The sequence below is a fragment of the Lepidochelys kempii genome, chromosome 9 (genome assembly GCF_965140285.1).
Source record: "Lepidochelys kempii isolate rLepKem1 chromosome 9, rLepKem1.hap1, whole genome shotgun sequence".
In the NCBI taxonomy this organism is placed as follows: domain Eukaryota; kingdom Metazoa; phylum Chordata; order Testudines; family Cheloniidae; genus Lepidochelys; species Lepidochelys kempii.
The window spans coordinates 30,267,116-30,279,360 of NC_136388.1; the positions used below are offsets into that span (position 1 = coordinate 30,267,116).

At 39.8% G+C, this 12,245-nt stretch overlaps 1 protein-coding gene across 7 annotated transcripts in view; it reads left to right on the top strand.

Annotated features, from left to right (window-relative positions):
* PLOD2 (procollagen-lysine,2-oxoglutarate 5-dioxygenase 2) overlaps positions 1–12,245 on the top strand; it is a 75,061-nt gene that overhangs the window by 13,359 nt on the left and 49,457 nt on the right. For all 7 annotated transcript variants that reach the window (XR_012160783.2, XM_073359749.2, XM_073359748.2 and 4 more), the window contains exons 2-3: positions 6,339–6,430; positions 8,650–8,786. Coding sequence is in view for 6 of the 7 variants with exons in the window: in XM_073359749.2 (XP_073215850.1) it covers positions 6,339–6,430; positions 8,650–8,786 (229 nt within the window). In the remaining variant the exon portion in view is untranslated. The remainder of the gene's footprint in view (positions 1–6,338; positions 6,431–8,649; positions 8,787–12,245) is intronic.

Consider the following 12,245-nt stretch of genomic DNA (forward strand, 5'->3'; position numbering starts at 1 on the left):
CACTCAGCTGGATTGAAGTTCCGGTCTGCATACATCCTTTTATACTTTGGTATTGCGTTGGGCTATAGGATCACATGCTTCCTGTTTACATGCTGCTTAAGTCTGCTGTATAACAAAACACTGGGCCTGATACTCCCCTCTGGTGACAGACAGGGTGCAAGTGACAGCTTGTATGTCAATGGAGGCATACTGCCAAAGAGTAGGTTTCAGAGTAACAGCCGTGTTAGTCTGTATTCGCAAAAAGAAAAGGAGTACTTGTGGCACCTTAGAGACTAACCAATTTATTTGAGCATGAGCTTTCGTGAGCTACAGCTCACTTCATCGGATGCATACCATGGAAACTGCAGCAGACTTTATATACACACAGAGATCATGAAACAATACCTCCTCTCACCCCACTGTCCTGCTGGTAATAGCTTATCTAAAGTGATCATCAAGTTGGGCCATTTCCAGCACAAATCCAGGTTTTCTCACCCTCCACCCCCCTGCACACAAACTCACTATCCTGCTGGTAATAGCTCATCCAAAGTGACCACTCTCCCTACAATGTGCATGATAATCAAGGTGGGCCATTTCCAGCACAAATCCAGGCTTTCTCACCCCCCCCCCCTTTTTTTTTCCGGGGACACACAAACACACACACACACAGAGGAAATGGCCCAACTTGATTATCATACACATTGTGAAGAGAGTGGTCACTTTGGATGGTCTATTACCAGCAGGAGAGTGAGTTTGTGTGTGGGAGGGTGTAGGGTGAGAAAACCTGGATTTGTGCTGGAAATGGCCCAACTTGATGATCACTTTAGATAAGCTATTACCAGCAGGACAGTGGGGTGGGAGGAGGTATTGTTTCATGATCTCTGTGTGTATATAAAGTCTGCTGCAGTTTCCATGGTATGCATCCGATGAAGTGAGCTGTAGCTCACGAAAGCTCATGCTCAAATAAATTGGTTAGTCTCTAAGGTGCCACAAGTACTCCTTTTCTCTTTGCCAAAGAGTAGGTGGATGATCAATGCTCATGGAGAGTCCCTTTGCCCCCTGCATGGATATCACTGGTCTCCTGCAGTTGCTTTGATTCCCTACATGTATAGATCTGGGTGGGGGGCACAGTCATGTTTGTTGTCCGAAATATTATTGTGCATGTAAATTGCATGTGGTATTGGAAGTTTCCAGAAACTAGATAGGATCCATTTTAATTTCAGCAGTTTGTAACGCTATGCCATGGGTGTCCTGTCAGTAGCAATGTTCAAACCCAGGCCCTCTAGATCTAAAAACATAAGTCTCTACTGCTAAGCTAAAAGACCCCGCTCTGTTAGCACAAAGGCTGTATGAATTCTAGCAATCCAGCTATTAGAGTAGGATAGAGCCACGCTGGGTGATCCTGAATTACAAGCACATTATTATGTAGTCTCATGGAGATGAAATGCTAAGTTTTAACATGAGGATTTTTTAGCTGTTTCTTCTTTTTCCCTTCCCCCTCCTGCTTTTTAAGTGAAATGATAGTTTGTTAAAGGTACTGAACTCACAGACTTTAATATAATAAGTCCTGCTTTTATCCACAGGGCCAAGTCCTTCTTGGTGTCAGTGAGTAGCCCTGTTGGAGTAAAGGAGACGACTCACGTGAGTAAGGAGGCTAGGTATAGGCCCAGGAAAATTGATATCAAGTACAGTGACAGAGGAATCTTCCCAACATTGCTTCATCAATGCATCCTAACCGTTATTTAGAGGGATCACCTTCGGGAGCCAGATGCTAAGTGTAGCATTCAATCCTTGATCTATGGCTTAGTCTTCCATCAGGGCGTGAGACATGATGATTGTTGTGATGTGTGGAAATCTGCTAGAAACATACTGAGGCCATTGCATTATGTGGTCTTTTATTTGTTAATTTGAGGTTTCAGAGGCATCACATCTTGGAATCAAAAGACACCTTGATTAAACTTACCTGTCCTGATTCTGTTTGTCACATACACTAGTTTTATGACTTCAACATGACTAGTTTTATGACTTCAACAGTAGAGTTACCTCAGGTTTATTCCAGTATAAGATTAGAATATGGCCCATTGACTTTAAGGACTTGCTGCATCTGAATGACTAAATTAGTGAATTCAGGTCCCTTTTAAGTAAGACTCATTTGACCTCTTACATTTTCATAGCAGATTTCAAGAAATTTTTAATTGGAATTGACATTAGAAGGTAGCTGTTTTGCAGGACTAATGTGTTAAAGCCATCAGGCTCTTTTTCTTTTTAAAATTGCTCACAAATAGAACTAATGAGAAGTAGAATTGTCGAAGGAATTGACATTAAAGATGAGTTCATAAGGAATTTAATGTGATGTGTGAATGTAATTTTTTTTAGGTCTTTTTCTTCTTTTACGGAGGGACCTGATTCTTCTCTCAGGGCAAGTCTACACTACAGAGTTACATCAGTGCAGCTGCAACAGGTCTGGTGATGCCGTCATGCCGATGGGAGAGCGCTCGCCCATTGGCATAATGACACTATCTTGGCGAGAAGTAGAAACTATGTTGATGGGAGAGTGTCTCGTGCCGACATTGTGCTGGTGTGGACAGCCCGAAACTTGCATTGCTCAGGAGGGGTGGGGCTTTTTCACACTCCTGAGCGAAGTAAGGTATATTGATTTAGGCTGTAGTTTAGACCTGCCCTCACTTATATAGGAATAAGTGAGCAGCAGCTCCAACGACATCAGCTATGCCAGTTCATGAGATCAGAATAAGGCCTATGAAGTTATATGAATTACACAAGTATTTTTTTAGTAACTTATTGGGGGTTTGAAAGAAAAGGGAGCTGCTTTTTCAGCTGTGTGCCCATATAACTGTAATCTGATAAATTTTTGCAGTGCCTCTCCAGACACAATAGACAGGATGACAGCGCATTCTGTCTGCTTTCTTCAGACAGGTTCCAATTCAAAAAACAAAACAAAACCCTTCAAAGGATAACTATTGCATAAACAGAGTACAACTCAAAGCACAGTAGCTGCAGTTGCTACTGTGTTTGTAAAAGAACTCTTTAAGGATCACATACACCTAACAACTTGTACCCTCGTATGATCAATGGATTAGAGATGCTGAATGAGAGTATGCAACAACTCATTAGCTGTAATATAAAAAATGCGTGTTCAAACCAGGACAAATATACCAAAAGACAAAATATTCTTATTGCAGATATTACCTATAGCCTCATTTTGATATGACACAGTTTGAGACACTAAATAATGTAATCAGTTTGTGGTTTCAATTACTACGAACCATCTTGTAGGTCCTCTTGAAAATCAGTGTCAACTGTTCCTCAATTTGGCTGCCTACATTGCCCCATTTTATACAGTCACAGGTTGTGATTATTTACATGCCAGCATGCTTGCTCATTTCCCCCATCTTGAATGAGTCTAGTAAAATGTACTGGACCATTACTGTGCTGTATAATGAATGTTGGGCTAAATGAACACAGTGCATATTGGACTGCGTGCCCCAAATGTCTTCGCACAAAGTGCTGATGGCTTTATACGAACTTTCATTGTACCAAAAACCAAACAAACAACCCTCCCTCCCCCAATTAGCTATGCTAGATAACTTGTGCTTATCAGAACATGTTGGTTTGAATTTTTTTCTGAGTCATTAAGTTGAATTGCATATTTAAAAAAAATCTAATCTAGCCCAGGCTTGGCACTTACATCATCGTGTCTAGTACAGATGTTGAAATCCTTGATGTTAACATTCTGCCGGAAAGGGTAGATGTAAAATATGTCTGCCCCAAATGAAATTCTGCCAAGTCTTGTAAGTCTGTAGCTAATTCTTTAGAGGTCATGTAGGATTAACTTGGCTTTGTAATGGTCTAGTATGATCACATTTTCCAGTGCATTCTATTTCTTTTAAGTGCTGAATTTTTAAATTAATATATAATTTACTCTCATTCCACAGGGAAAAAACCCAGCCCTTTTCTCTTCAGTTTTGTTTTAGTCGTGGTCCAGGATTTACTTTTATTCATTCTATATTGACTCCCTTATAACCACTTTAGATTGGCTGTCCTTTTAAACAAACAGTTTTTTAGTCATATAGAAGTACTATTTCACATTTTGTGTGTAGTTGTAGGTCAGTACCTCCATGGACACTTTGCATTGAAGTCCTATTGTGAGAATAACCCATACATTTTAAAACATGGGGACTGTATTTTTACAAAAGGCTGCTGAAATATTTTTAAGTTGCAAAGCTTGAGAAATTTAAAAATATTTGGTTAAGCACCCTAAAGCTTGGATGTTTCTCTAAACCTGTCTAGTATACAAACTTGGGCTGTAAATCTCAAATTGATTTTTTTTCTTGTCACACTTGAAGAATTTTCAGTTTCCACTTTGGCTGGGGATATTAGAGCCACCTCTCCTGCACGATTTTGGTACTTTTGATCCAGGAAATGAAGATGGTCAAGGACCAGAGGAGTGGGAAATAATTCTTTTTTTTTAACCTCCAGAAGTTTTTGTCCACTCAGTTCTTAGTTTATCTGTACTACTTCACTGATCTCTATTAAATGCTACTCTTTACTTAAAATATCATTTACATTTCTGTTGGCTCTTTGATCCAAAATAATTTCCAAATACTTTAATTTAAAACTTTTGACACCACTCCATCACTGAAATAAAGCCACGCAAGGGAGGGAGGGCAGTAGCTAGGCAGACAACCAGGGCAAGGCACTGCACAATGGGAGTCAGAGCTGTAATTTTGATTTCCTATTTATATGGATCTTGAGGCCAATCTCTGTAGTCTAGTGGGGTTGAATTAAAAGGAAACACTTTCCTTCATGAACACTCTAGGTTAAAACTCCACTTCTCCTTCGATGTGGTTAGTGAATCATGTTATTTTCTTGGGCCCTGTTGTTCTGTTCCTAGTTCTCCTTTTGCTATTTTGTTAGCTCTCACCCAGTAATCAAAGGAGTAGATGAAGAAGCAATGAAATAGTGATAGCTCAATTGGTTTGCTGAAGCGCGCTGACCCCAGGGAACAGTAACTAGTGATATGCATCCCTTCTACAAGGCAAGTGACAGAAACGGATAAGCAGTATATTTACTACATCATGGTTTGTTAATTTGATTGTTGCCAAGCCAAACAAAATGCCAACTGGAAGGTGACCAATAAAATACACAGATGTTGAAGACCTGTGTGTTTAGGGGATGATCAGTCTGTCCTGGAGTGAGCTGCAATCATAGTAGGGATGTTGTCACAGCTTCTGCCTAGAACAGATGTTGCAACACCGCTGAAGATAAGACTAGGGGATTTTTGGGGAAGTGAAGCAACGTGAACTCCATCTGGAGGAGATCATTTTGAATTTCTGGATCAGTTGATCTCACAAGCTCTGTTTAGAAAACAGCTGTGGCTTGAAACAAACTAGAGAACTGAAATACTCACTGGCGAACTGACCAGTCTGACTAGAAAGTTAAAGTTGGATAGGGTTCCTGCATGATTAGGTACCCATAACTGAGTGTGGACCTTTATTGCATAGCCATGGTATTGAGGCCATGGTACAGAGCAGTGCTCAACAGTTGGGTCAGAGCAATGCCAAGCTCTTTCGGAGCTTCACAGTTTCATCTGAACTGTTCAAGATACAGACTTCTCAGTCAAAAGCAAAGGCGATGACAAGAAAGTTTGTTGTACTGTCATTTGCTGGCATGCCACTGAAAGTACAGAGTAGTCAACAAGGTATCATACAAACCTCAGACTTGGAATAAGAATGAACAGTTTTTCTCTTTGACAACATGTTTTAAAGGCAAAAAAATTTAATCAGTCACAGGAGTGCAGGCTTCCAGGGGACTCTACTCTCAGCAGTGTATTTCTAGAACTGTAAACATGTTAACCTATAAACAGAGTCTCCAAGCCCCTGTGCCTGCCAACTGCATTTAAAGGATTTGTTAAGCTGGGATCTGGTACAAAAGTCTGTGCTGCCGTGTGGTGATCAGACAAAGGATTAGTTCAAATTCAGACTAGAAATGTATTGCATCCTTTTTCTTTAGCTTGTTTTTCGTTTATATTCCATTTGTTTGTGTCTTAGATATATTCTGCTTTTTTCATTGGGGCATATGGAAGAACACAGGGTTTTTGTTCATCTGAAGTCATTGGTTCCTCATCTGAAGTTGTAATCCTGTAATGTGACATCCTCCCCTTTTTTTTTTTTCTAAATCAGACGCACAAAGGGGCACAAGTACTTTAGTAACACCACCATGTTGCTCAGTGTGGACTATGAAAGCTAATATGCATTAAAATCTGATAGTCAGCCTCTTTGTCATAAACTGTGGCTTTATGATATAAAGTTGTTGATCTTATCTCTCTTTGCCCTCACCAGATAAACTATTAGTTCTAACTGTTGCAACTAAAGAAACAGATGGCTTTCACCGCTTCATGCAAACTGCAAAGCACTTCAACTATACAGTGAAGGTACTGTATGCTGTCACTCATGCTGAATATTGGACATAGTTTTATAGCCTTAACTCAGAAATGAAATAGTCTTAACACAGAAACAATGTGTCATGATTATGCTGCAGTCAGGTAAAACAGTTATGGAACCTAGCAATGGAGACAACCCATTAGGTCATCTGTTCCGTATCCTTGCAGGATATGTTTCCCATTAGACATTTGCTAGTGTTTTGTCTAGTCTGTTTCTAAATGTGCCAGGGAATGGGGTTTCTTCCACGGACCTTGAGAAATTATTCCACAGATTCATAGATTTCACTGTTAGAATGACATTTCTGAAAGCGTGTTTTCTTTCTGAATTTCATTCCATTACTACCACATTTGTTATTACTCTTAGCTATTTTGCTGTTACACGTTTTCATTCTAAGCATGCCACCCTTCCCTCAGTATTCGCACCCTTCAAGTGTTTGTAGATTATCATGTCACACCTTAGTTTTTGCTTAGCAAAGCTATATTTATTTGACTACCTCATCATCCCTCCTGCAGCAAAACCCATGGGAGCTGTGCTGACAGAGCTCATGAAGCTGAAGATGCCTTCAGGGCCCCATACCTCTTAAATGGGTCCTACTATTGGGGAAGTGGGGTGCATAGAAACCTAATAAATCCCTTAGCTGTGTTATATTTCCCAGGGAATCTCTGCAGAGCTGGTGAGAGGACAATACAAATCTTCCCACTCCTCCCTTATCACTCTTTCACCACTTTTGATCACCCAATCCTCTTGGTGGCCTACTCTGGACTACTATTTCCAATGCAGAATGAAGGAATCTGTATCCTGAAGCTGCCTCCTGCATGCAAATCTCACAGGAGCATGATCAGCGCCCCCCCGCCCCCCCCATTTTTAAAACTTTTCTCCATAAATCAGTCCCTCAAGATAAAACCAAGGGATTGAAATGTATCTTTGATAAAACATTATCAATGCTTATCACATCCGATGAAGTGAGCTGTAGCTCACGAAAGCTTATGCTCAAATAAATTTGTTAGTCTGTAAGGTGCCACAAGTACTCCTTTTCTTATCACACTATTGAAACTATAAATCAAAAGAGACCAATTCATGGCAGTTGGCCCATTGATTTCTCTTTTAGAAATAAGTTGAAATGCTGTAGTCTGTTTACTTCAACCATCAAGTCCTGAAAAAGTACAGGAGGAAAAATCATCTTTCCTAACTGAACAATAATATATTAAAAATCCTAGGAAACTGACCTTTGGAGAGTGCCATTTGCTTGTAATTTTGCTGATTGTTATATAGCAACTATATTGCTGTAATCCCTCTGACAGTTAGTAGTTCAAGAAAAATATAATAATCTAGTGTTTAAACTTTCAAGGATTACAAAAGATTTAGGTGAAAAAAGAAAAGGAGGACTTGTGGCACCTTGGAGACTAACCAATTTATTTGAGCATGAGCTTTCGTGAGCTACAGCTCACTTCATCGGATTCATTGTAAAATGCAGTGAGCCAACATTTCAAGCATTGTAAGTAACACGGCTGTTACTCTGAAAAGATTTAGGTGGTTATTGTTGATATGATTCCCTACAATACTTGGTAAGGATGGAATTCTGTTGATTTAATTGCCTATCATACATTGAGGAATCCATCCTAAACCTGTAGTGTGAGAAAGTGGCCTGAGGCATTAAAAACAACTAAATGTTTATAGTATCAGAGGGGTTGCCATGTTAGTCTGCATCTGAAAAAGCGGCAAAGAGTCCTGTGGCACCTTATAGACTAACAAGTGTATTGGAGCATATGCCACTTAAATGTTTATAGTTTCCATTGTCATGTCCCTTTTATGCTCTTACCCCTCTTTACCTCCAAATACTGTAGCAATGTTTAAAGGTCATATAGTGAGTGAATGTTTTAATATACAATTTAGAGGAATATTACCATCAACATATCTTCTCTTCCTAAGTGAGAGAGATATGAGATGTAGTGGAAAGTAATCTTTGGGTTCTTATTTGGTTTGGAATTGTCTCTATTTCTGAAATGATGTCATTGTGCTCAGTTCTACTTGAGGCATGGAAAACTTACAATGCTTGAAATGCTGGCTCACTGCATTTTACAATGCTAGAACATCCACTAGTTGGCGTTTGCTTGCTTGCCTCTGCTTTGACATCCATTTTTTAACAAGGTTATATTAAAAATTACCCTCTGGGTACAAGTGAAAAAATACAATTTCTCCCTGTTCCCAGGTTCTTGGTAAAGGTGAAGAGTGGAAAGGTGGGAAGTTAATTAACTCTATTGGAGGAGGACAGAAAGTGCGATTGCTGAAAGAAGGAATAGACAGCTATGCTGATCAAGAGGACTTGATTGTAATGTTTATTGAATGGTAAGCAAATTCTGCTTGTTGCTTTCATGCTCTATTCTGTATAGGATGCTAATAAAAGCTCTTGTGGCATGCTGATATTTTCTCCTCTTTTAGTTTTTATTGGAGAAAGTTAGCTTCTAGTTTTCCATTCATAAAAATATTATGCAATTGGAGCAGATGTTGGTTTTTGTCAGATTTACAGATGTAGAAATTGTCTCAGGGCCATGGCTCTGCTGTACTATGAACAATGTTATTGCATGACCAAGCTGTGAAACCCATTGACTGACTAAACATTTGGTTATTAGTTTACCTTTTCCCATGAAAAAGCAACTGTCTTGTTGCTGTTCTAACAGAAGGTGATTGTGAGATGGAAATGGTGTGTGAGGAAGTGGTAAAAGCAGCTTCAAACTGAAGTGGTGGCCAGTAGACCGCTGGGGCATAATTCTCAAAAACACGAAAGCCCCTTTATGTTGGTCTGGCAGTTTAAAGGGGTCTTAAATAGGCTGGAAATGCTCCCTGGAAATATCTCCTGTGTGAGGGGTCTCCCCAACTGCTGTAGAGCTTCAGTAAGGGCCCCCTCACCAGCCATGATTCTACTGCCTATGGGGAGAGGACAGCCCCACAGCAGGGATGTAACATGCTGCAGCACACTGAACTACCATGATTTTCTGCTTCCCAGGTCCCATAGCAAAGTATAAGTTAGAGCAACTTCCCTGGGGGCCAGGTAGGTCCCTCAGACCAGAATACAAGGAGCACACAAAGGTGACCTGAAGCTATCTTTCCCTCCCCACCTGCCAAATCCCTCCTGTTCCTTCCCTAAGGACAGGATTGGTGTAACTGAGAATCTGGTCCATGGAATTCTACAGAAGCTTCTCTGTCAACTTCTATCAGAGCCAGGTCAAACCTTTAAAGCAGTTGCCTTGGTGGATGCAAGGAGAGTGAATCACAAAGTAGGGAATTGCAGAAATGCTTCAGTTTGTGCACCCTGAGAAGTTTTGTGTGAGCTGAGTAACATCTGCTGCTTTTATTATTGACAGTGATGTCCTATCTGATGCAGACTTCTGTCAGTTTGGAATAAAATTTTTGGCAGACATACTACAATTCTTTTTTTTTTCCTTTTCTTTCTTTTCATCTTTAAAACCACTCAGTCTGTCATTTACACACACACTCATTCTAAACAAGACCACAATGCAATGGCCTCTTGGACTTACATCAGGTTAATTTCTCTTTTGATTTAGTATAACTTCTGTGCAATTTTGGATTTCCTTTAAAGTTTGAGTGTTTTTGCAAGTTAAACAGATATGGAGGGGTAGGTTAGCAAAGTTCATATGTGAGAGAGTGATCTCCCTGCATCATCTTATTTATTCAAAAGTTCTCATGCTTTTCTGATTACATTATGAGTTAGGGCAGCTGTTCGACTGGATTTTCAACCTTACAGTCATGTTTTATGACTTGACTTACATTCTCTCATTTTTTTCTCTTTGTGATATGCAAAAAGTAGTTAGAAATGGAAAGCAGAAATCAGTTTACCTGCTTTATGAACAACATTTGTAATAGAACTGACAGGGGACTAAATATTTTCATTCTCTTACATTTAATTTGCATTTAGAGTGATGTACGATTGGTAGGATAAGCTACCCATTCAGATATGAAATTGCTACTTGCAGACACTTTCTTTCATATTTAACCTTATTACCAATTTACTGTATTTTGATAAATGGAATGCATCTTGAGAGCAATTGTTTGTTTCATTCTTTAAAAGGAGTTAACCTTATTTGGGTTTGATAAAATGAGTAATTTAGTCTGCCCTATTGGGCAAGTACTAATGAAACTTATTTTACAATTTAATTTTGAAGATATCTTTACTTAGGATGTGTGTGTAATCTCAAATTTTTATACTGATTGTAGAGGGATTTCTTCCCCCCACCCTCCATTTTATATTTCTTGAGTTAAAGTCTGTCCTTTTTGCTTTTGCCCTCTCCCTAAGTGGGTATAAAAGTCACGAGGTCTTACTCCGATAGTCTGAGTATTAAAGTCTCATACTGCTAATTCTCAGAGTCCCAGGTTCAAATCCCACTGTTGCTCATGCAAGGTCAGTTAGATACACTGAATTACTGGTGCAGTCTCATAATTTCATGTAGGAACAAGTTCAGTTTTCTAGCTAGAAATGGGCTGTGGTATTAATCTAAGCTATGGCTGAACACCTGTGTAGAATTGGGAAGGAATTTTTCCTATGCTGCAAGATGCTTTTTCTTTTTTTGCTTTCCTTGAAGTAACAGGCAGGCATGGCATGTAATGAATGATACAGTCAATGACAAGATTTAGTTACATAAAAGTAACTAAATGTTGCAGGAAAGTAGGGTAGTTTTTGCAAGGGCCTTTGCTTACTTCAACCGTGAGCAATGGGCCAGGAGCCAATGAGGACTCAGACAGGAGTATTGGGCATCTAAATTGTGCACATGTTCACTCATCCATTATCAGTATTTTTAGCACTTCTCTTCATGAAAGAGGAGCATTAGAAGGATGGTTAATCCCTAACACTGGCATTTGTTTGGATCAGAAGTGAAGCTGCCTTGTATGATAAGAGAGCCCTCTCAGTTAGTGGAAATGGGAGCTCCACAATGGATTGGTGTTGCTGAGTAACAGTTGTGGTGGTGGTGGTGTTTAAATTAAAGCTCACTATTAATAAAGTTTAATCACACTGACTAATAAAGCTTCAGTTTGTTTTTTAAAGCCATAAACACCTGTGTGGGTTATTCTTTCGCTTGCTGAGTCCTGGCCAGCATATCCATTTCACAAGTAGTTAGTGCAGGGCATTACGCTACTCTTCTGGGGATGAGGGAGGAATGGAGCCACTTTTGATAAACCTGCTATTGCAGTAGTAAATTTGCTTGGGAAGCAGTGCTTTGGAGATGCAGCTGGCTCCTGTCCTCAGCTGGAAGATGCTTCAGTAGATCCATTTGAAAAAGTGCAGCCTGCCATAAAACTACTGGGCTAAAGCCTTTGACCAACTCCCCATCAGCCTTTCCCCTCTGTCTTGCTGTATCCTAGCTCTGAATCAGGCTTCACCAATTTGAATGGGAAGAGGAGGGAAGGATGTTTCTGGGCAAAGGCAGATAATTTTTGTAAGGCAGGGGAGGTTCCAAGGCATACTTATTTCTTTTCATAAAGTCTTGTGACAAACCTACAGGAGGGCAAACCAGTTTTCTATACGTTCTGTAACACACTTCCTTTCCTTGGGGTGCGTATTTACCAGTTACTCTGGTTTGTGCTGTAGAGCCCTCCTCCTCTTCCAAACTAGTGGTGGCTGTGTTGGTCAGGTCTGCCAAGCCAAATGGATAGGATTACCTTTTTTAAAGGCTCTTTATACAATTGCAAAATTGGAATGAGTGTTAAGAAGTTCTGTGAATGTAAAGATACTTGGATGTGAAGCACTTTATTTTAGCATCATAAATTTAAATCCTTTTAGCAAAGTCTGTA